The sequence below is a fragment of the Plectropomus leopardus genome, chromosome 5 (genome assembly GCF_026936395.1).
Source record: "Plectropomus leopardus strain MGB_pleo_1.0 chromosome 5, ASM2693639v1, whole genome shotgun sequence".
In the NCBI taxonomy this organism is placed as follows: Eukaryota; Metazoa; Chordata; class Actinopteri; order Perciformes; family Serranidae; genus Plectropomus; species Plectropomus leopardus.
Window position 1 is genome coordinate 31,544,239 of NC_142180.1, and position 24,752 is coordinate 31,568,990.

Below are 24,752 nucleotides of genomic sequence, written 5' to 3' on the forward strand. Positions count from 1 at the left end.
CTACAAACCAAAGTGATAAACCAGGTGGTACCTAATGAGAATGTAACATCTGACAAAACTTTTCTCACTGGTACTCTTAACTATCACATAAACAATAACTAACTTGGGTACATGAGAATAGACTCCACTGAAAGTTAATTTTCTATGTCTGTAACAGTAATCATTAAGGAATAGTTTGACGTTTTGGGAAATATGCTTAGCTGTCTCACCCAGTTGGATAAAAAAAAAAAAGATTAAACTCTCTTGTGTCTGTACGCTGAATACAAAGCTACAACCAACAGCTGGTTAATTTAGTTTAGCACAAAACATGAAGTGTTAATTTAACACTTAAGGTGCAAAAATTACATGTTGCAGTGTTACAGGAGTTATGTGCTGGACTTTTTCTTGGCTCGGCACATTGACTCACAAGCATTTTGTTTTCACTGTGAGGTTCAGGTAGACTTCAGGATGGAGACATGTTGATTAATAAGCTTTAGATGTGTTGTTTGTTTGTTTGCTAAGATAAGCTAAGGTGAGCAAAGGCTGGCTGTAGTCGCATGAGTCATTGCAAGAAAGTAAGGTTGGGTGATATGACCGTATATAGCCGATAGAGAAATAGGGCTAGGGCTGTTGATCCCGTTTTTCCCGTGGGAATAATTCAGAGCGGGCAATGTAGCAAAATCAGGGCTGGATTCTTGTATGATCTTGCAAAAGAATTTTAGTTTTATTATTTTAAGTCAGCTGTTCTGGCAAAGGGGGGTCACTGCCATTGGAGAGACAGTTGCATTCATTCCCTTCACCTGCCAGTGGTTTTAATGTTTCGCTGATTGGTATATACTATTACTATGATAGAAGATTTTCACCTATATAGATCACACATAACGAGAGATATAAGGATAGTAGTGGTATGTTTTCATCTAACTATAAACAAGAAAAGAAATGCATATTTCCCATAAAATCAAACTACATCTTTAATGCCTATTTACTGTACATAGCGTGCTCACCACGAGGTCCCATTCCAGCGTACATACACACACATGCGTAAGCAGATAATCACAATCAGTGGAACACATTTTCAGTTATCAGTACCATGAAATTATTATCCGTCTGCTCACTTGTTCCAAATGTGCATGTGGTTGTTTGATGCTGCTGGTGCATTAAGTCTCCACACGCATACACAGAGAAACATGGAAACACTTTCCTCATTAGATATCAACTGGAAATACATGGCGTAATTGCAATAACAACCATTGCGCTATAGATTATTAATTATATATCAACTCAAGTGGCTGCGTCATTTTGACGTACGTGTCCTTTGTTTCGCTGCTTCCTTCTCTGTATAGTCGACACCCTGGAATAACAGCGCTTTTTGGAAAATATGAATTCTTTAACCCTTTGAAACCTGAGAAAATTGTATTGATTTGTTTGAAAAACATGAGAAGAGGGAGACGAGCAGCACAACAAGAAATGGACCAAAAAATAGCAAAAAAAATAGTACAAAAAGACAGGAAAATTACTGGAAAATATGAAAAAGTACAACAAAAAAACAACACTAATAATAAGAAAATGACCCCAAGAACATGCTTAAAAAAATTATTTATTTTTTCCCATGATATAATTTTAAATACCATAAGCAAGAGAATTAAAAATACAGCTTTCTAGACAATTTCCCCCTTTTTGTTAATATCTAATAATGCACCACTGCTAATTTGCAGATAATTTCCTCGTCACCTTTTTCTATTTATTGTTTTGCAGTGTGTGGCACATTTATGGACAAGTTGCTCATTATGTTTCTTCATGTGTCCTTGTCAAATCAAAACCAATTTTCTCTGATGATTACCCAGTAATGCAATTTCGTCTTGGCATCTTAATTCCATTAATCTGTTGAGTTATACCTGACGTAAAGGCCCAACTTTTAATCTGCACACTATAACAATTTTGCGTCTGTATATGACATCCACCCCCTCAAAAAACCCACTAATACACACATTAGGTTTCCACACCCAAACTATATTACTATGGTATGGACTAGTTTTGAGGTACTTTCTGAATTGGGTATCAAAAAAGGTTTATCTATGATTATTATGTTACCTTCTCTTCCATGCTTGACTGCCTCCTGGCACTCGTATTTAGCTTTTAGAAAACAGCCCCAAAATCATTTAATAGACCTGATTTGAGAGCCTTTGGGAGGGGAGCTGAGTTTATGCCCCAGGGCCCTGGAAAAAGGCAGAGAGAGGGAGAGATGGAAGGATCACAGTGCAACAGTAAATAATGTTACAGTATGAATAATGAGCTCCCTCTGTGCCGGGGCCTCAACTGGACTAATGACAGAGACCTGGTTTAGATTAGGTTTTTTTTCACAAACATATACACACACATGCATACGTGTGCAGCACACACAAACCCACACACTGTCAGGAGGGAGGTCCTGTCAGTTTAGATAATCTGTTGCCCATGGCAAAAAATGAGCTCTGGGTTCTGCTCTGGGACAGCTAATATAAAGGAGGAAACAAAGGAGACAGAGGGCATCGCACACATCTTTAGTCACCCGTTCACCCTTTCCTTTATATTGTCAAGCATGTGTCATCTGTTTCCCTCTGCTGGTCTTACTCTTCCCGGACTTCTTCTTCTTCTGAGAAACTCAAACATCTTTCAGCAGTGGATCAGTTTTTCCAGAGCTATAGCATATATGATAAGATCTATTGAAGTTTCTATCATGATGCAGGTCTGCCATCTGCTGTCAGTAACAGGAAACAGTTGTGTAATGATGTGCATGACATGGTTTATTTATTTTAAAAAAAAACTCAAGTTTTCAATGTCAAAATCTCCATATAGACATAATTCATTCATTTTAAATATCTTTCATTTCTGACAGCAAACTTTAATGTCCAGTGTATAGGATTTAGGGGGATATATTGGCAGAAATTGAATATAAGCGTGTTTTCTTTCGTGCGTAATCACCTGAAAACAAGAATCTTTGTGTTTTCGTGACTTTCAACTAAACCGTTTATATCTACATGATTCCGCCATGTTTCTAAAATAGCCCAAAACGGACAAACCGAACACTGGCTCCTAATGGGGCCATTCATGTTTTCATGTCGACCACTGAAGTTAGCAGCCCCTCTGAGAAGACAGCATTTGAGCAACACTGACTGATAAACTGTTTTATTCAGTGTTTTTACTGGTTTAAATCACAGAGTCCTTTTGTTTTGGAGAGGAGGCGGAAACTTCTTAGGATAATTCAGCTCCCGCTAAAAAAATTCCCAATCATCTCGATCTTAAGTTATGAGAGAAAAAGTTGAGCACCCGTAAGCAAGTGATGGGGCTAGTGCCCCGTCTCAGATCTACTAAATAGCAGAGGAGAAACACTGATTTGTAATGTCAAACTGCTTTATTCAGTGTTTTAACTGTTTTTAATCGCCTGGTGAGTTTGTTTTGGAGATGAAGAGACATCTGTGGATATTTTGGGCCCCAGTAAAAAATCCTCCTGAACAATGAACACTGAAGGAAATCTAACTGGCAGACGTTTGAGGTGGTTGCAATGTACAGTCTTCACCACTAGATGCCACTAAATCCCCCTAAATCTTACACGCTATTCCTTTAAATTCATTCTATAGAGATGGTGTGTTTTCCAGCTGCTCTCGACACGTTGACATTTTTTGTAGTAAACTAAAAGTTATCTAGTGCGGTGCTATTCACACTGCCCAGACAAATAATTGTGTAACAACAAATAATGCCAATTTACATTTCAAGTTTCTATTACTCAGTGGAAATACATCTGTCAAGAGGTCAGTTAGCTGAAATAGTCAGAAAAAAAGGCTGGAACTTATTAAAAACACACCTGTGATCATGCATCATCATATAAATATCTACATACATTGTTTGTGTGGTACAAGTCTCTGCCAATTTTCTGTTTCTTTATGTTAAGTAGTACATTAGTATTCCACCAGTCAGTTAGGATATGCTAGTAATTAGGCAGATTTATTCAACATAAAGTGTTTATGCAAAGAATGTGGGTACACGCCACACACTGTTCGTCTCAGCTACACGACTGCTGCCAAAATCAGTGATGCTGGAGTTAAATCTAAGCTAAGCGCTGCAGTACTAATTCATGTGCTTTCAGCTGCTTCCTCCTGGGTCCTCTCTGGGTGTCAAAGTGGCTATGACTGTTTGTTGTTTCAGTCTCAGTTCACATCCTCCCCGCAGCTCCTGGCTCCACTGGCAGGGAGAGAGGAAGGCGAGGCAGGGTTAAAGAAGGTGAGAAGGCACCATAACTCTGGAGTCGGCCTCCTCTTCGCCCTCATCGCTTCTCCAGTTTTTTGAATCTGGCCTCTGTAAAGATAAGGACAGACAGATGTGATCACTCTGTAGCTAATGACCATTTCAGTCCAAAAACAACATGAACTGGTAATGCCTGGCTCTTTGTAGGCTTGTAATGTGGACATATTTAAGTGAAGAATTATGCATGGTGTCACAGCACCATCTGCTGGTGGACTTTATAATGGTTTGCAACATGAGCTGCTGGATGTGGCTGTACTATTATTGGTCTATGCTACACATTCCTGACAAAACAGCAGAAACATATTGGCCTCTCTCTCTCTCTCTATTTGCGGGTTGTGCAGAGCTCTCTTTGCGAAAAAATAACAAAACATTCTCCAAACATAGTAAAGTACAGAAAGCATGCACTGGAATTTTGAAGGAATACTGCATATTGTGCAGCCCTAAAATATAGCAAGGCTGGACACCAAAGAAAAGTAAATCTAGGGTTGGCTTTTTTCAAATTATAATTTTTTATTTGATTGGGACAATACAACATAAAATGTTCAACTGAAGACTGTGAGACTGATGTGTTGCACAGAGAGTTTATCGCTATAGCTAATTTTCAACTCTTGTCCATAGATGTGCTTTTACATGTTTACACCTACAGTGTACTTAAAATATACAGTTTCATCAACATCAATATACTATAAACATGGAAGGCACAATAAAATACATATACCACAATAAATATACAGCTTCATTTCACCTTCGCTGGCAAGCATGTTTACATTAAGCAGTGAATTGCAATTAAATTGAATCTAATCAGTCTTAATCGATATATTCTTTAATTGAACATGTTTTACATGCACACTAATGCACCTGCGTCTTACCCAGTTTCTTGGAGTACGCATCCAGCTTGTAAGCAGCCTGTTCAAGTGCAGACACTTGCTCCTCAATCTGATTTATTTGGTCCAAGTAGGGCTGTAGGCTAGCATCTGCAAAAAACATACATATCAACCAGATGTTTTTAGAAATAATATATGAACCATTAATACACAAGAATATAATGACATGTTTTTTTGTGTAGATGATGAATCTGACTCACATTTGTTGTTGAGATCCTGCAGGTTACGGCTGATGTTGATACTGATGTCCTTCATTTCCATGTATTTCAGACTGGTGAGCTTGTTCATGTTCTCCAACAGACGGTAATCCTCGCAAGTCCCTGGTAAGGTAAGGAAAATTAAAAATGAGAAATGAAAAGAGTGCATCAGTAAATCACTGCTCTTGCTAAAAATAGAAGATAAATAACAGCCCACAAATGCAATAAACCACAAACATAATACAAATCTGCAGCTTTTAATGAAATGATACCACAGATGTAATAAACGTCCCACAAACGTAATAGCATTTGCCTACGTGATCCTGCCTGATGTGACCTTCTACTGCCATTATTATGAGTCACGCCTCCACTATCAATATACACACGGGACTTTTATCAACACCCACAATATTTGCACATAACATTGCATGCTATTATAGAGTGCTGTTAGTAATTTTACAACTATCATTGTAATATGACATGCATTTGTCACCATTATTGCTGTGCATCTCTCCCCCTCTCTTCCCCTCTCTCTTCCTCTTTCCTTTTTGTCATTATTGTAATTCAACTGATTTTTACGACATCTATTGCACGTCCGTCCGTCCTGGTAGAGGGATCCCTCATCATCCTCTGCCGCTCTTCCTGAGGTTTCTTCGATTTTTCCCCCCGTTTCAGGGTTTTTTTGGGGGAGTTTTTTTCTTAGGCAGTGTGAGGGTCTAAGGGCAGAGGGATGTGGTATGATGTAAAGTCGTCTGAGGCAAACTGTGTTTTGTGATATTGGGCTTTATAAATATAATTTGACTTGACTATTACAAATGTTATACGTAATTTCCTGCAAATGTTATAGCTATTATATTTGCAGGGATTTGTTACGTTTGTGTGAAGGGGAAAATCTTCAGTTTTCAAAATTGTAATATGTGTTATGTGTAATGTTTGTGTAATATTGTGTTAGGTGTAACTGAGATTATGTGCAATGGTACAGCTGATGTTTTTGTTAAGACTGTTGTGTTTTTAATGTAATGGTGTGATGTCTGTGCAGCACTGAGTCCAAGACAAATTTCCCTACAGGGACAATAAAATATATAGTATTGTATCATAATAACTTCCCACAAGTGTAATATGGAAATGAAAATGATCTATGTGGTAACTATTGTTTGTTTCTACACCTGCAACTGGGTTTGAGTCAGCTTATTAGAAAATATCACAGGTTTGGGCAGAGTGGGTCAAAATGTGTCAAAGCAGCTCTCTGAGTAAGTTATAAATAACTTGCAGAAAGATTGAATGCAATATAGCAACCCACTGCCTGGTGTATAAGTAAATAAACAACAATGACCGCAAAGATCATTTTTAATTTTCATATTAGATTTGTGGAAAGTTATTTCAATTTAAAAAGCTAAATATTTTCACCTTACCACAAACATAACAAACCTCTGCAAATGTAATAGCTATTACATTTGTAGGAAATTGCATATTACACTTGTAGTAGGCAACTGCTTATTACAATTGTGGGATTATTCCATTAAGAGCTGCAGATTTGTATTATGTTTGTGGTTTATTAGGTTTGAGGGCTGTTGTAACATTAGCGGGTGTCACAGACCTGTCAGTTCTCCTTGCAGGAAGATTGCCATCTTTTCAAACATATCAGTGCACAACTCATTGATATCAGGCTCTGCAGGCTCCACAGCCTCCTCTGCTGTCTCCACACCACCATCACCTGAGCCAAATACAACACACAACACAGCTCCTCAATACATTTCAAACAATTAATGCATACACACTGAGGAAAAAAAGCCAAATATAAGACAGACACCAAAGTAAGGAAACTGACTATGATTGTATTTAACCCACAATGAAAAGCAGCACTAATTTGAGCTAGGTTAGCATTAGCGAGCTACGGAAGCTGCAGAGAACCATCGCTCACTGTTTGTGCTGGGCTTTTTGGTAACCACCGCCGGGCTGTCCGTCACGTCCTCCGCTGCTTCCGTGTGGCCGCTGGAGCTCGCGGCCGCGTTCAGAGCCGCTAAATGGGCCGCTGGTGCCCTGGAGATGCTGTCCATAGCTGCGGCTTCGTCGCCAGTTGCAGCCATTTTGTTCCTGTTTTGACGTTTTCCTTGTCACATGAGCTGAGCGTTCACGTGACGTCCGCCCGCCCGCCACCACAACCATCACCACCGCTACTCGCGCGCACCGCCACGCCCTGGTGATGGCCGAGGTTGGAAAGTAAGACAGCTGATAAGTGGTTAATTACAGTTGGTAGGCCTAATATCTAATACTACTTAAAACAATTAAAATGTTTCTGGTGACATTTAACACGCCTTTTTATTGATACTTAATTATCCAGTAAAAACAAGAACGCTAGAGGGAAAAAATTTGTCCGAAGAAATATAGCCATCTGAAACTTAGTGTGGAGGCTGCAGTGTGCAGACAGATTAAATAAAATGTAATTGAAATAAATTACAATAGCAAATTTAAAACAAATGCTTATTTAAATTGAACTTAGTTATTATTATAGTAAATCTTTGCACATCCCCTAAAATATATATTTATGGACATTCGTGCCTAATTATTTCATTTTAAACAGTTAATTTACATGTGTTTTAAATACCATAATCAATATGCAATATCTGCAACATTTCTCCAATCAAACTCATCTGAAATAAGGACATAACAAGGGACTGTGTGTCATGTATGAGAGGGGAGGGGATGGTAAAAAATGGGGAAGGTACTGAAGATTATATATATATATATATATATATAACTAAAAAATGAAGTCATACCCCAACCTACTCTGATAAATAAAATATAGTCCCTAAATTAGTTCTGCAAGCCACCTCTTATGTTTCTCTGTGGACAAAGAGAAGTGATTTCACCAGAATACATTTTGGGCAACTTTGTCTTGACAGCATGTTGCTATGGTTACCTTGAATTAAATAAAAGGAGATACATTTCTTGGATGTGTTTTATGAACAATATCAACATAAATAAAGCCAATTTCTGCTAGGGTAAAAATGCTGACAAGGTTATACACCATTAAAAAATATGTATATGATGAGATGTTCAATCAAAATTACATACAATATGTGACTGTGCTTTATCAGAATAGGGGGATGGCTTTTTTAATATCATAAAACCCTCTTGGGAGCTAAAAATATTTTTCTTTCAGCCTCCCTGAGTGTCTGAAGGAAACTGCATGTTTCTTTCTCCACCATTAAAAACAATATTTCACAGTTTATGACGATGATAAATGGGGTGATATTGGAGATTTTTTAAGAAAAATGTGCTTTTCAAACAAAGCTGTGGGCTTTGGGCTTTTGCTGGTATTCTAAATATAGAGCCTACAAAACACAACCATTTGAAGTCGAATGTCCCTCCTCTAAGCCAAGTCAAAAATCCTAACTCCATCCACAGGGCTCATGTCCTGAAATCCTAGAAATGTTCTAAAATCCAAGAAACGTCCCTAAAATCAAAAAAATGTCCTGAAATCCTAGAAATGTCCTAAAATATTAGAAATGTACTAAAACCTCAGAAACATCCTAAAGTCTTAGGAATGTCCTAAAATCCCACAAATATCCTAAAATTCTAAAAACATCCTAAAATAGCCTACATTTCGTCAAATCCTAGAAATGTCCTAATGACCTGATATCATAGCATTGTCTTAAAATCCTACAAATGTCCCAAAATCGTAGAAACATCCTGAACTACAAATGTCCTAAAATTCTAAAAAAAAAAATAGCCTAAAATGGCCTCCTAGAAATGTCCCAATGACCTGATATCATAGCATTGTCTTCAAATCCTACAAATGTCCTAAAATTCTAAAAACATCCTAAAATACTAGAGATGTCTAAGAATGCACTAAAACCCTTGGAACGCCCTAAAATCTTATAAACATATATAAACATTATAATCTTATAAACACTGTAAAATCCTATATATAATCTGTATAATATAATAATATAATAATCTGATATCCTAGAAATGTCCTAAAATCCTAGAACTGTCCTAAAATCCTACAAACGTCCCAAAATCTTACAAATGTCCAAAAATGTTACAAATGTTCTAAAATCCGAGAAATGTCCTAATATCCTAGAAACATGTATGGGCTGGTGGGACTCCTGTCTTCTTGCAAAAGTGGCCCCCCAAGCAAAGCAGGCTGAGCGTCCCTGGGGTCGGACTTTTCGCTGTGCGCGCTCCCGCGAGAAGCATGCAGTTCTTGGCGGACAGATCTCGCCAGAACACCTGTGTCGGCGCTGTTGTGGGGGAAGCCAGATCGTGACAGGCTAGCAGCAGCGGACTGTAAACATGGCGGCGTGCACAGCTACAGGGCTGTGCCGAACACCCCGTTACTATTAGCCTGAGAGACGGAGACACCCCAAACATGGAGACCGAAGAGGAGCAGCACATAACCACGCTCCTCTGCATGGGTTTCCCGGACCCCGACGTGATACGGAAAGCGCTTCGGCTGGCAAAGAACGACATAAACGAGGCAGTGGCGCTTCTGACTAACGAAAGCCCCGGACTCGGGTATGGATACGAACCGATGGAGAGTGGGCCTGCACCCGGCGTGGGCTCGACTGGAGACGGGGAAAACAGCGGGCGGACTGGGACGGGAGGGTTTGATCCACCGCCTGCATACCACGATGTAGTGGATAGCGAGGTAAGAGCAAGTTGTGTTTCACAAAGCATCAACCGGAGGGACGAGGGAGGAGAACATGGCTAAATGCAACTTACTGGGAATAGTGGACTCGCCCATTTAACTAGCTAAACTTAGCAGCTCCGGTGCACCTAGCCCAACGTGAGCTGTCAGAGCAGGAGGTGAAATACTGTCCTGTCTTACTGGACAGGGCATGCGACTGGTTCATAGTAACTGGAGAATTACTCTTAACTTAGAAATGACCTGCTTAAATGATAAACATAACCCAAATTGCCATTCTAAACTTGCAAGCTAACCAAGTTGGCTAGTAGCTTGCTAGCTAACGTTAGTTGGGAGTTGAAGGCGCCAGTTAACAGAACCAGGTGTAGCTGCACATCATTGTGGAGGATCACAACTCTCTCCTGGTAGTAACATTACTCTGATAGAGTATAATCAGTAATATTTGTTAGGCTGCAGGCAGTTTGCTGGATCATCCATACTGCTTTGCTTTGCAACGGCTAGCCAGCGTTAGCTTTCGTGTTGCCTGACAGCGTCAACGCTGCTCGGCTCCCACCGAGATTGCAGTCCACAAGAACCGGGCTTAAAAATCGGTTTCGCAACTTCTTTGACATACGTGGCCATTTTGATAATTCATCTTTGCACATGCTAAGCTGTCAAAATGCCAGTGTCACCCAACGATTGCTTGCAGAGAGGCTGTGTTAGCACCGTTGCATTTGATGCGTTAAGGCTAGCTATTAGGTCTTTGACAGTTGTCAGTGATTTACCTGCAGCTCGTATCATTTCGTCTTAGTTTGCTTTGTTTATGTGGTGTTGTAACAGTTGGCTACTCGTAAATCTACTCAACACATGCTTTAACTGCTTTGACTGGCATCTTGAGGACCTGGAGAAAGTTTCAGTAATTTGCTGTCTTAGATCTCCTTAAAACCTGCAAATGTTTTCAAAAGCAGTGATTCCCCAACTGGTCCAGCCACAGGGTCCAGATTTTGTCCAAAGTTATTACTTTAAGATCCACACATAAGATGAATTACCTCAATTTCGTAAAAAAACTAAACAACATGTGGGCTTGGAACACAGTGAAATTAGACATAGTGCAAGAATAAAGTGCAATTATTTAAAACTTAATAAATAAAAAGGAAATGTAGGATATACTTCATTGCCCCACAGGGAAATTGGTTTTGGACTCAAATATGTATCAGTATCATGTAAAATGCATTAATTCAATAAATAATTGAAGTAATTAAAAAAATAGATCCACTTTATTAGGGGTTGACGGATTATTAGCCTGGCCGATCATCGGGGCCGATATCTGGCATTTTGCTGATTATCTGTATCGGCATTTCATTTGAATGATTGCCAATAAAATTAATTAATTAAAAAGTGTAAACATAGTGTCAGCAAAGGAGGAACTTTTACTTTGTAAAATCCCAGGGAGATATTTTTATTTCTTATTTTTAATTTAAATTTTCACTTAACTTTATAAAAATAAGTTGCTGGGAACTTGCTGTATATGATGCTGAAAGTTTCATTTTTGATCTGCTAAAGGCATTTAAACAAAGTTTTGTGTTGGAGTTTGTTATATTCCAAATTCTAAATATTGACAAAGATTTTAATTTTTATTGTAAATGCATATCAGTCCCAAATATCTGTTATAGGTCTCATTAACTATTAATAATCAGTATCAGTATCAGCTTCAAAAAACCAATATTGGTCGACCCCTACAATTAATAAAAACCTGATAAAGTCAGGCTATAGTCAGTTTGCAGTATCCTGGTCTCCGAGTCAAAGCACTGAAACAAAAAAAGTGCATATTATTGCTCTATCATCAGTGGCATAAAAATGCTGCAAAGGCTCAGTGTGTTAATAGGCCAAATAATATCATGAACAGGGCAATAAAATAGTAGCTGAACAGCAGGAAAAGGCACTTCAAAGTAAAAGCCTTGCACCAGAAATTAAATGTGAAGTGTGTTTTTTGCAAACTCTTGTGGACTAGCGACCCGCTATTTGACTGCGACCAACCAGTTGGGAACCACTGGTCTAAAGAAAGCAATGTTTTCTTGGAAAGTTACAGGTCATTTGAACTGTGAGAGTTGTGATTCAGTCTTTCCAACCTCTGTGTGTCCCTTTGATGGCTGTTTGAGCTGCTGTGATTAATATGGGTCAGCAGAATTGGCACAAATGAACTTTTTCGGCCGCAGTACCTGTTGGCATTTTTGTCCCTCTCGTCTCACTGCTGTCACACTTTTATGCAGGCTGTCATAATAAGTGTAGTTTAAACAACACTTGGCATGTACAGTATACGGAAAATTTGCAGGTTACTGTGGATAATGAGCCTATTTATGTAAATATATTTAATAATGTCATGGTTACAAACTACCTCGGTCCAAAATGACTCACTTTCTAAATTCATTAAATCTCACTAAGAGTGGCCAAAATCATTTTTCATATGTGTCCACTGCCAAAAAGAAGTTTATTTTGAACCTTTTTTTCTTTTAATTTAAACCAGCTTGTGTAGTTGATGATTAATTCATGTTTGAGCCATTATTGTAATGGATTTGTCCACGTATGAATATTATTGAAACTTTTACAGAATTTGTCGGAAGATGAAGACTAACAATTTCCACTCCAAAATGTCAAAATAAGGTCTGAAACGTGCATTACACAAGGATGAAAGTGCTTTATTTCCTTTCTTTGCTTCCTCTGTTTACCATATTTGTGCTTATGAGGCATGTCACAGGTCTTTGGCCCCATGTTTTGCTCCTAAATATAGCCCTGCAGGCTCCCGAGCACACACACTAACACACTGCAGTTTTTGCAGGGGGTCCCAGGAGGTTTCCAGGGTGCATAGTAACAGAGTGGCGCTGAATTACCTCATCGTCCTGCACAACCGCACTCATGTATGTTCTTGTCTGGGCCATTGAGACCTGAACCCTTCCCCTTAAGGCTTTGACACACTGAGAGCTTTGCAGCTTATTTGCATGTTTTGCTTGTTTACTCTCCTGTTTATTTGTGAGAGGTTGTGCATACTGTATACAAAGAGAGGAGACGTTATCTTTATGCAGTCACTTTCATTTAAATCAAATGAACCTGTTTTATACTCAGTTTAAATTTTCTGTAAGTTCTGGTTTAGAGATGTATTTTTTCCTCTTTGTTACTCCTTGAACTTTGTGTTTTTTTACAGCTGGTGTCACGTAAGACCCCCCTCTCCTTTTTTCCTTCCTCTCATCCATCTAGCTGTCATTTCTAATTTTCCTAGAAAGGGAAGGGATGAAATATGATGCTTCTCTGTTGCTTTTTCCTCCCCTTCCCTCTCCCCTGTTCTCCTCTCGTCCATACCCGGTCCATCACTTACTATACTGTATAGGTATCAGTATGCAGCTCAGTAAAACATTTACTGAACGCTGACCATTATGTATGCTAATATGTGGAGATGTATTCAAAATGGTAAGACTTGACCTAACTACACTTTGCTGTATTAATATTTGTACTGTGCAGTGCCCAAAGGCAAAATGGACAAATGGGTTGTAATAGTTTTGGTCATCTATAATGTAGCGAGAGCTGAATCCTCGGGAGCAGTCATAATTTAAAGGCAGTCCTCACCCTGAGATCAAACATACATATTTTTCCTCTTACCTGTTGCACTATTTATCACTCTGGATTGTTTTGGTTTAAGTTGCCGAGTGTTAGAAAAATTGTCCGAAGAGATATCCGACTTTTCTCCAATATAATGGAACTATTTGGTACTTGGTTTGTGGTGCTCAAAGTGCCAAAAAATGCATTTGACAACAGCAATGTCTCTTTATAGAAATCATGACTCAGTTCCTCAAGATAATCCACAGACTTTGTTCTGAGCATTTTTATGTATGAACTATTTTCTTTCTGCTGAACTACATCTGCCAGCTGTATCACTCTGCTTGCATCTTCTGCTGGCTCACAAAGCACCACTGAACTAGCTACAGCTCAGCCGAGCAGGATGTCATTAAAATTAATAGGGCTGTACCCAGCTTATATTCAATCCGAATATTCTGTGATTAGTTTTTTTCTATAAATAAATTTTAAATGGGTTTGTATTTTTGAGTGCCATCTATTTCCATTGTATTTGGATTGTATTGATATCTACACTGATATATCAACACTCTGCAACTCACGCTAAAACAATTTGGACTGGTGAATAGCATTAAAGGTTAGAGGAAAACATATGTATTATAGCATGCTGGGTTAACTGTCTCTTTAATTTTTGATAGATGACAGCAGCTAAAAGCCGCCATAGATTGCGATGCTTAAATGCTTTGCACAGTAACGCTGCAAACATAAATCATTAGTTGACGAAATCCAACGTGCATGTGTTCAGAAATGTTTCGCCTGGCAGCACTATTTCAGAGGAGGGAGTTCTGCAATTTAATAATGAATATTCAGATGACTTCATGAATATGTGAACAACTTTATGATGTAAATAATTCAATAATCTTTTGTCTGGTTTCACCACATGAACTCAAAGACATGACCGCCACGAGCCATTTTGTGTTTTAATTGTAGCGATAGTAGGCCTAGTCTGAACATAGCTTTTTAAACCATTAATGCAGATGTTATAAAAGGTGACTTTGAATGAGCTGAATTTTAACTTGCCTTTCATAACTGTTCAGATATGACCACAGAAAATATGTCATTGTTGGTAGCATCATACTGCTAGTAAGACACTGACATGTCATGTAGCAGGATGTTCATTACATGTGACTGTAGCGCTCACACCCTGTCTGACATGTTGCAACCTTTTTTTTAATCGCTCAGTGAAACGCTTGAAAACAAGCACCTGTCTGGACTTGTCCCATCTTCTTGGGAGGATAAAGTAAGGGACAAAAAGAGGCAGAGATGAAGGGCAGATTGTTGAGGAGAGGACACACTTTCCAAATGACTGCTATCGCTCTTCTCCCAGAGGGAGGAAAAGAATCAAGCATCATCCTCTCTGACTTTATCATTGCCAGAGGCCATTTACATTAACCTCGCTCAGAGGACAGCTGCAGTGTCCTAAAACAATGGTCCAAACAGGGATGAGCTGTGTGAAATAAAGTCCCGTGAGGTTGTAATCGTGTCCTGCATGTGTGTTTACAGAGGAGCAATGACGAGAATGGGAACTGCTCCGGGGGCAGCATGGAGTTTCCCACCACCAACCTGTACGAGCTGGAGAGTCGAGTCTTCACCGACCACTGGTCCATACCCTACAAGAGAGAGGAATCCCTGGGCAAGTGTCTTATCGCGTCCACCTGCCTCGCCCGGCATGGTAAGACCACGATTGCATTGTGTGAAAATTGTTTTTGAAGGTCTGCATGAAATGAAGAGCTCTCCATCTGCTTTATTGTGTAGGTGGCTTGTTTTTTTTTGGACCGTTGGCCATTTTTCCCATGTTGTTATTTCGGACACTTGTGTTACATGGCACAATAGCAAGAAGCCGGTGTCGTGAAATGTTTTTAAATCTATAATGAAAGACTTAGATGCAGAATCTATAGGACGATAATGTTTTTCGCCTGCCTGGTTGTACAACTGACACCCAGAAAGTTCTCCTCTGACTCACAGATACAGTAGTTCTCTTTTAATGCAAATTTCAGTGCTTGTGAATTGTATTTTGTCTCCCTTTGTGACTCTGTCTGCAACTTTTGGTCGTCACTGCTGACTGTCTTGGCCAGGTCTCCCTTAAAAAAAAAAAAAAACATTCTTAATCTCAATAGGACCAACGTTATTGAATAAAGTTTAAATAAATAAAATAAACAGTGAAAAACAAAGTCGACCATTGCACACTGAGGAACTTTGCTTTATTCAGAGCGAGTAATGCGTTTCGCCTGTGGCTTCTTCAGGTTTGCTCAGTGAAATTACACGAGTATTCGGTGTGATAAATACATGAGTCACATGACACATTATCAGTGTAATTTTTCTGTTTTTTCAGTATACCAAAAACATTTTCTAAAATCTTGAAATATTTACAAAACATACATATTTAAAATAAGCAAGGATTTCATGACTTATAATCATTAACAACATGTACAAAGTAGCATTTATCAAAAGCATCAAGAAGTCTAGAACAGTTAAAAGAATTACACATTACACCACACTATTGCAATAAGGGAACTAACTGACGGGTACTTTTTATATGTTTTATCCTCATTGTGTGTGAAACAAAGAAACTAAACAGCAGATCAAATTTCTTAAAAAAGATAAACTACCAGTTGTTCCTTTGCCCCAAAATAAAACAGTCTATATCTCCTGTGTCACAGAGCTTTGTCCCATCTTTGGGTGTGTGATAAATATAAAAATCAAGCATCTCTCTCTGTCAGGTCTTGCTGATGCAGACGAGAACTGCAAGCGCTTCATGGATCGGTGCATGCCTGAGGCCTTTAAAAAGGTGAGCAGTAAAGAGACCAGAGATTGACTGTAGCACTTTAATCATTTTTATTCATTTTCCTGACTCTCCTCCCTTCTGTCTGCTTTTTTCATCGTCACCAGTTGCTGACCAGCAGTGCCGTACACAAATGGGGCACCGAGATTCACGAGGGGATCTACAACATGCTCATGTTGCTGGTGGAGCTGGTTGCAGAGAGGGTGAAGCAGGACCCCATCCCTGTAAACCTGATGGGAGTCCTGACTATGGTATGTTATCTTTCACTCTCTGTCTCTTATCATTTATCTTTTAATACTTGGATACTCTTTTCTTTTTATTGTTTCTTTGTTTCAAATAATTAACACATTTTAAAATTCAATTTAAAGGTATACTATGCAGGACCTTCCTTTAAATGGTAAATGGACTGTACTTGTATAGTATTTTCAACGACTCAACGTGCTTTCACAGGACATGTCACATTCATTTATTAACACAGTAGTGGCAGAGGCTACCATACAAGGTCCTATTTACTAGGTAGACACCATTTGTACTCTGATGGCGTGCAGCATGGGGAGCAAATTGGGGCTCATCTTGCGCAAGGATACTTCGACATGAGGACATGGGGAGCCTCTGAGCCACAGTCGTCTTACATTTAAAAACAATGTATAGACTCATAGGGAAGTAATCTCTCATTCATCACTTATGACCCATGAGCAGTGTGTGGTTTCTGGAGAGTCCCTGCCCTCTGTCTTTCTGATTTTCGTTTTATTTTCTGTGTTTCGCATTTGTGTGCATTTGATGCATTTCGCATCTGTGTCTCACATTTCTGGGCGTGAATCCCCATGGCGCTCATGTGAGGTTGGAGCTTTGTAAAAAAGTAGCGACCAGGTGTCGAAACTGTAAGCATCCAAGTGACACCACACCACCAACAAAAATAACAAATATAGTGAGACCAAACACCAAATTAGAGTGAATCTGAGGTTGGCTTTTTACTTTCGCTTTCACTGGCAAGTGTGTCTAAAAACTGTAACTGACATTCTCGCATAGTGTACTTTAATTGATCAATCAAATATTATTATGTGGCAGATGATCAATTAAGGAAAGTGCGTCAATAAATAATAATATTAATATTATTTATTTTTAAATTAATTTTTATTCATGGAGCGCTTTTCAAGGTACTCAAACACACTTACAGAAGTTTTTAAAAAAATCATAAAATAGAATACACTAAAATACACAATAAAATACACAACATTAAAGTTCATATGACATTTAAAGCGGTTTCAGACAGGTTGGTTTTAATAAAGTGTTTTTAAAGTTTAAAGTGTTTTAAACTGGAAGAGGTCGGTGCAGTCATGAGTCGTGAGAGAAAAGTGTTAAATATGCCTCCTTAGTTACTTTATTGATACTGTCTTATATATCGTATTATAATACGTGACAATAAAGCTTCTCAGCACTTCTCGTGTTCTGAATCATGAAATTACTTTACCAAAACTCAGGGTTCCCACGGTCATGGAAAACCTGGAAAAGTCATGGAATTTTAAGTCATTGTAATATCTCATGAATATGTGTTTACATTCGGTGTCTTTGCTGTTGTGTCCAGGCCTTTAACCCTGATAACGAGTACCATTTTAAGAACCGGATGAAGGCCTGTCAGAGGAACTGGGCTGAAGTTTTTGGAGACGAGGCCAACATGTTTGCAGTCTCTCCGAGCAACACCTATCAGAAAGTAAGGGGCACCTCATGTGTCTGGACTCTTTAGGTTTTACTGCAGTGAGTGTGCCAAGTTATCCAGACGCACGTGCAAATATGTAAAGCTGTGCTGGTATTAATATACACACTCCCTTATTAGCCTTTGTTTACTGTTCGTAGTTCATGTTCAGGGGCAGACAAACGACTTCTTCATCAGCGGTGTTGTGTAACTGAGCCACAGGGGCTCAGCTGAACATGTGTGACTGACACACAGCAGCTGTCAGAGAGCTTGTGTATGTTTCTCTCACAGTAATTTGCAGTGTCATTGCTGAGTAAATAAAACTCTAATTATCTCTTTCAGGAGCCTCATGGTTGGCTGGTTGATTTGGTGAATCGGGTAAGAGAGGAACAATTATCAGGATGTTTTCTCCATGCACATATGTTATAGTTGTATCAGTTTGGCTCATATGTCTCCCTTTGTTGTTTTTTTTTTGTTAAGTTTGGAGAGTTGGGAGGATTCACCGCCATCCAGACGAAGCTCAACACAGACGAAATTGAGATTGCTGTAAGAGTAACCATCCTTACTTTGATCTTTTTGCCTTTCATACACAAATGTCTTAAAGAAGTGTTTCACTGTTTGAAAGATGGTCTTTTTTTCTGTTTTTTTTTTTTTTTCTTTTTCCAGTCTTGTTTTAATTGTGTTAGAAGCAGTATGGCACCAACTTCCTGTTTACAAACTCGCTATTACAGCTAAACACGGCACTAAAATGCATTTCTGAAAACATTTTAGGCGAGAAATAGGCAGTGTTGCGGTGGCGGGCATTACCAAAATGGTTAAATGGACAGGCAGTTTACCGCAGTTCATTTACACTTACTTCCTGCATTGTTTTGATAGAAAGCTGGTTGAAGATGGGTGAAGGGTAACAAGATACCCTGGTCATGTATGGAGAAAGACATTGTAGACAGACTTTGAGACAGCTTATGCAGGCAAAAGGTCATCATGTTTACCCCCACGGCTCTCAGCTGCAGGGTACTGAATGTTGCTCTCTTCCCCCTTCCCCCTTATACTCACTCTCACTCACACACACACACACACACACACACAACTCTCTCATCCTCCCGCTGTGTGATGGTTGAAATGCTCTGTTGTGTTATGTGTTCTGAGGCATCCTTGTACTGATGCGTCCTTCTGGGAACCTGGCCGGAACCACAGCCGCGCACAGTCATTGATTCAGTGCACACACACACGCACACACGCACTCCCTTGAACCATTAGCATATTAATAAGGAAGAGACCGGGCGCAGACCACTCTTCAGTGGCAGTGGGAGCTCAGTAGAGTGTGTAAGCTGTCAGATACCGAACATACTCCAAGCACAGGAGGGAGAGACTGCGAAAGTGAAAGGAAAAAAGATAATGGGAGGAGAGCTCCCTACTCGACTGACTCCCAGGGCTGAGTCATTCATTTGTCTGCTCCGAGCAGGAAGTCAAGTGCACGGGGGAGTGGGGAGGGTTCACTGAGTGAATAGAGGAGGAAGGTGGGGGACTCGGGAGCTTCTCAGAGAGAGCCAAGAAGCAGTGATGGAAGATCGCCAGAATAAAAAAGACAGGAACATGGCAGCCATTCATTAAGCTCCTGTGATTTAGCACTGAATGACAAATGACAGCTGGGCTCCGGTATTGGAGAGTCAACCACACATCTGTTCACGCTCACTCACATGCACACACGCACCAATGAAAACACAGTATCAGTTTAAACACAGTGCGACCTCTGGCCTTTAATTTGAGAGGGGTAGAGTGTTGTTGTTGTTTATGTCCTCTCTAATAAGCCATCAAAAGTGACACCCATAAATTCATCCCATTCCCACAATTATGCAGGAGCAATTATGTTGGAGAGGTGGATGAAACAATTCTTATCATAGGGCAGGTTTCCATTACAGATTTGCGTAAAACGTGCACGATACTTTCGAAATGTCGATAAAACACAATTGCTAGGTGACCGTGTTTCCATTGAGTGAAGTTATGCGGCTTCTTGTCTCGTGATAACATACCAAGAAGCATGGCGATGGATCGCCTCATGCAAGCGTAAAAACTTTTTTGCAGTTTTTTTTATGTTTCCATTAGGCACATTTTATATTTGCAATTTCAGTATGCGCAGTTTGAGGGTTAATTGAAACCAGCCTATAGTTTGTCATACTCAGCTGGCATCAATAAGTATCAATATTTCCTTTTTGGTTTGTGACATGCCTGAGATACTCTGTCTCTGCCCTTCTGCCTACACAGTGTGTGTCCGCTCTGGTCCAGCCTCTTGGAGTTGGTGCAGAATACCTAAACTCCAGCCTCGTCCAGGTGAGCTAACTCATCCGTGCACACATACACACTTTTTTGGTAATATATACCATTTTCTAACCTTGTTCCAGTGTTAAAATGCTCACTTGTGTTTGTTTATATGACACTGTTGAGATTTATATTCTATTTTTATTTGCTGTATCCTCTTACTGTTTTTCTGCTGCAGTAGCCAATAAAGTCTCATTGTTTTTCTCAGCCCATGCTCGATCCAGTCATCCATAAGATGATCACATATGTGCAGAACCTGGAGGAAAAGGACCTTAAAGACAAGGTAGTGTTTTATATTTGTCACTCGCTCATCGCTTAAATTTAAAGAGAGACAGTGCAGGGACAAAAACACTTGTGTTCAATTCCCGGGAGTGATATGTCCATCTTATTTGTACAGTCATGTTGGGAAGCCAGAGAGGGATCATGTCCTTGTTGCTGCACTTGTGACTTTTTTTGGTTGGTCTGGGCGTCTACACAGATCGATTTGGAGGATAGTGAAAATCTTCCATTGTGAAACAGAATACGTGGGCGCAGTTTATTTATAAGAGGGATTTAAATCAAGTCTTTCAGATCTAATTGGGTTGCTTAGCTGTGAGTGTAGCCATTAAATGCAGCACAATACAGAGCAGTGGAGAGACACAGAGCTGTGGCAGGTTATGGAGCTGTAGATAAGATTAGGGGGAGGAGAAAGAGGGAGAACTTAACAAATCAGAGCACAATCACACTAAAAATGTAAACAAAACTCCTCTAGCTAACAGTTAATGCAGCCAAAAAAAAAACCAGCTTGCCGAGACGTGGTAGAGTGGTCTTTTGGAGCGGTCACGGGCACTTGTATCGGAGAGAAAAACTAAGTAGAAAAGTCAGAAGAACGCCAACACATTTCAGCATGGTGGCGTTCATCAGGAAGTTGTGCTGACATGTGTCGGAGTTTTTCCTACTATTCTTCTCTTTCCTACTTATTGTTTCTTTCCGGTACAAGAGTGCCTGTGACAGCTCCAAAAGACCACTTTACCACTTTTAGATAAGCTGGTTCTTTTTGGCTCTTTTTTCTTTTCTTTTTTGACCCACCACAGAGTACCTTGTTTAACCGCTATTAACTCGACACACTGAGCATGCCAGTTTCCTTTCATTTTTTTTTAACAATTAATGCAGTTTTAAATGACAGTCAGTGTGAACTAGCAGCCCCAAATTACATTTGATTAGATTCATTTATGTAATGCTCTTGAGCTCAAGATAACCCGATGCATTTTGGGAGAAAAAAATTGCTCAAAAAATATATTTGGTATCTAACAAAAGATTTGTTAGAAGAACAAATTTGTGTTTTTTTATTCTAGTTTATCTTTAAGGACTCTAACAACTTGTTCCTCATTTACTCGTTAACTGTAGCGCCTGGTGAGCATCCCAGACCTGCTGTCAGCGATCAAGCTGCTGTGTATGAGGTTCCAGAGGGAGCTGGTGACTGTGGTGGATGACCTGCGGCTGGACACACTGCTGCGCATGCTCAAAACCCCCCATTTCTCTACCAAGATGAACTCCCTCAAAGAGGTCAGCTCTTGTAGATCCTAAACTCTCAAGTCGAAAAACTAAACCGATTTTTCCCTAGTGTTTTTCAATCAGTGCTTGGTCTCTTTTGGTGTGTCTTTTTTCTCTCAGGTGACGAAGTTGATCGAGGAGAGTACGGTGTCAAAGACGGTGAAAAATGCCATTGACACAGATAAACTATTGGATTGGCTGGTAGAGAACTCGGTCCTATCAATAGCACTGGAGGGTAAGAAAATCTATCATTTTGAGCCACAAAATGATGAAAATTAAGTCAGACACACCAAAGCGATATAAAAGAATTAGTGGTGACAAAGGCCGACTGTTGAGTCGCCTCACGTCACTTGTGCCTCAGCCAAAAAGTTGCACTGAACACATTAAAGACTACAGCCAATGGCCAAATGGGAAAATAACTCTCCATAGATGCAGGTGACAGTAGTTTCTATTCGTCATTCAAAGAGGGAAAATGGTGGACAAACAGGATGGATTCAAGACGCTAGTTAGCCCGTTAGCACATTGACAACACAAGCTGTTGTTGAAAGAATGAAGCATATTAACCATGTACAAGCTAACATTATCACAAACAATTATGAACCGTTTCTGCCAAAGATTTCAATAGCAAAAAAATAATGTAACCCAATATATTATGTTTTTTTTTTTTTTAAATCTCACCTGTCTGACTTAAGTCATTTTTTCACTTTGCGCACATCCGTTTCTCCTCTTATTCTCTGAACTAAACTGCCAATCACTGTGATTTCATTGACTGACGGGCTCCGCCTTCTCTGACTGAATCAACATGCTCAATCGGCCGTCAAAAAGCAGGCAAGGTTTGACTATAGCCAACGATGCGGGACACATTGGAAAAACTAGGGTGAAAGACGCTCACCATTGACCGATACTGACTGATGACCAACTTTTGGCTTGGTGTGTCACAGCCTTTACGAAAAAAAAAGAACTCACTAAAGTGATCGGGCTTTTGGCCTGTGGTTGACCCTCTACACTGTGCTCATTACATTTTTCTGTGCCCCAGGTAACATTGACCAGGCTCAGTACTGTGAGAGAATTAAGGGAATCATTGAGTTGCTGGGGAGCAAACTGTCACTGGACGAACTCTCCAAGATCTGGAGGATACAGGTCAGCACCAGTGCACACATCACAACATTAATAACACAGTCATGTCTGAGTTGTTTATTACATTTTGATTGAGAATGTGAAACAAGTTTTTCTGTTTGTAACTGCTAAACTTTGAGCTGAACTGCATATTTTATGTGCATAGAAGCATTGCTGATAGCAGATGTTGAAAAAGACAAATGCCCCTGCTTTTATTTGATCCTTTGATTCTTGTGTGGTCATTTCAGGCGGGCCAATCATCAACTGTGATCGAAAACATTCATACAATCATCGCTGCTGCTGCTGTGAAGTTCAGTTTTGATCAACTCACCCACCTCTTCGTCCTCATACAGAAGGTCGGTGCCATCTCTGTGACATTTTGTGAATAAGTAGGCTCAAAGAAAAATTGTTTTTAGGTCGAAGTATAGTGTTAATAATTATCTGTTTGCATGTTGTCCAGAGTTGGGAGGTTGAGAGTGATCGCGTGAGGCAGAAGCTGCTCAGTCTGATCGGGAGGATCGGCAGAGAGGCTCGCTCTGAAACGACAACAGGAAAGGTCTGTTTGTGTATCTGTCATTCTGTCGAGGCTAAGGACATCGAGACGTAAATAAACAGATGTGGAAATGTGCAGTGTGGTAGCTGTCATTATTGTGTTTGTCTGTTCAGGTGCTGGAGGTGCTGTGGGAGCTGGCTCACCTCCCCACCCTCCCTACCAGTCTCGTTCAGCAGGCGTTGGAGGAGCACCTGGGGATTCTGAGCGACGCCTACGCTGTCAAGGAGACCGTGAAACGCAGTTACATCATTAAATGTATTGAGGACATTAAGAAGGTGAGACAGTCATTCTGCAGATGCTTCGTATTTTACTTTGTGGATGTGGGGGCGAGTCTCTATTGAGGTTTAAAGTTTAACAAGGTCGTTCCAGGATCGGCTCAAAGAGTAAACACATTTGATGTTTATTTTGTATTTACAGAGAGCAAAACACTGTGCAGCTCACTGGGTTTAAAGGAAACACTACATTGGGCCTTTACATTTTTCTGCCTGCTTTGACAATTTTGTTCTACAGTTAGCACGTCCTTGTCAGTTTGTCAGTGCCCTTCAACTTCAGTCTGTTTACATCTCTTCCATCTGAGTCTAGCATCCATGGAGCTGCAGTTGTTATGGGCCACTCTCTGGCTCACTTTTAAAACAACAAGTGTCTGTCATGACTTCTTTATTTATTTCAAAGCTTTTTTTGAAAATCAGATAAAGGTCTACTTTATTCTCTTGGTTCATTCCCTTGATCCCTCTGATTCTGCCACAAACACAACAAAGGGCCGTTGTCACGCAGCGTCTCCCTTTTTACTCTCCTTTCTCCTCTTTCAGAGCTCTGCCTCAATATTTACTTGAGTCGATGGAGCTTATTTATCAAGATGCTCAGAAACACAGTTTTTATAACACCTTAACACTACATTCACATAAAGGTAGGATTTGTCAAATCATAAAAATAGATCCAAGAAAACCACACATTTAACAGTTAAGCTCTTTAGTTCTTTAAAGACTGTTAAACAGTCGGCAACACTTAAAGCTACAGTTGGTAACTTTTATAAGAATAACCCTTTTGTAATATTTGCTCTGATCACTACAGTCAGACAGATAGCCTGTCAATGATGTCAAACACTGTTCATGAACTGCGGTCAGATTTCTCAAATTTTCAAACTGCCTTCTTACCTCAAATGAG

At 39.7% G+C, this 24,752-nt stretch overlaps 2 protein-coding genes across 4 annotated transcripts in view; one reads left to right on the forward strand and one right to left on the reverse strand.

The window, feature by feature from the left end:
* Nucleotides 1–2,744: 2,744 nt before the first annotated feature.
* bloc1s2 (biogenesis of lysosomal organelles complex 1 subunit 2) lies at nt 2,745–7,468 on the reverse strand. The gene is made up of 5 exons (XM_042480982.2): nt 7,263–7,468; nt 6,939–7,055; nt 5,345–5,464; nt 5,130–5,234; nt 2,745–4,311 (listed from the first exon to the last, which is right to left on the reverse strand). The coding sequence occupies exons 1-5, from the start codon at nt 7,426–7,428 to the stop codon at nt 4,280–4,282; spliced, it is 540 nt and encodes a 179-aa protein (XP_042336916.1). The 5' UTR covers nt 7,429–7,468; the 3' UTR covers nt 2,745–4,279.
* Nucleotides 7,469–9,557: 2,089 nt separating this feature from the next.
* usp24 (ubiquitin specific peptidase 24) overlaps nt 9,558–24,752 on the forward strand; it is a 47,467-nt gene continuing 32,272 nt past the window's right edge. For all 3 annotated transcript variants that reach the window (XM_088077952.1, XM_088077953.1, XM_088077954.1), the window contains exons 1-15: nt 9,558–9,995; nt 15,099–15,267; nt 16,316–16,383; nt 16,485–16,628; nt 17,963–18,088; nt 18,413–18,448; nt 18,551–18,616; nt 20,333–20,398; nt 20,595–20,669; nt 21,773–21,931; nt 22,040–22,154; nt 22,956–23,059; nt 23,284–23,391; nt 23,496–23,591; nt 23,702–23,863. In XM_088077952.1, coding sequence (XP_087934078.1) covers nt 9,717–9,995; nt 15,099–15,267; nt 16,316–16,383; nt 16,485–16,628; nt 17,963–18,088; nt 18,413–18,448; nt 18,551–18,616; nt 20,333–20,398; nt 20,595–20,669; nt 21,773–21,931; nt 22,040–22,154; nt 22,956–23,059; nt 23,284–23,391; nt 23,496–23,591; nt 23,702–23,863 — 1,773 coding nt within the window. In that variant the 5' untranslated portion in view covers nt 9,558–9,716. The remainder of the gene's footprint in view (nt 9,996–15,098; nt 15,268–16,315; nt 16,384–16,484; nt 16,629–17,962; nt 18,089–18,412; nt 18,449–18,550; nt 18,617–20,332; nt 20,399–20,594; nt 20,670–21,772; nt 21,932–22,039; nt 22,155–22,955; nt 23,060–23,283; nt 23,392–23,495; nt 23,592–23,701; nt 23,864–24,752) is intronic.

Bases quoted from the DNA above. Each gene is read 5' to 3' on its own strand.
- bloc1s2 (XM_042480982.2), bottom strand. From the start codon at position 7,428: ATGGCTGCAACTGGCGACGAAGCCGCAGCTATGGACAGCATCTCCAGG. The intron at 5,235-5,344 runs GTGAGTCAGATT...TGTTTTTTGCAG, and splicing joins GCAGGATCTCAACAACAAAT to ATGCTAGCCTACAGCCCTAC. The intron at 4,312-5,129 runs GTAAGACGCAGG...TTATCTTTACAG, and splicing joins TGCGTACTCCAAGAAACTGG to AGGCCAGATTCAAAAAACTG.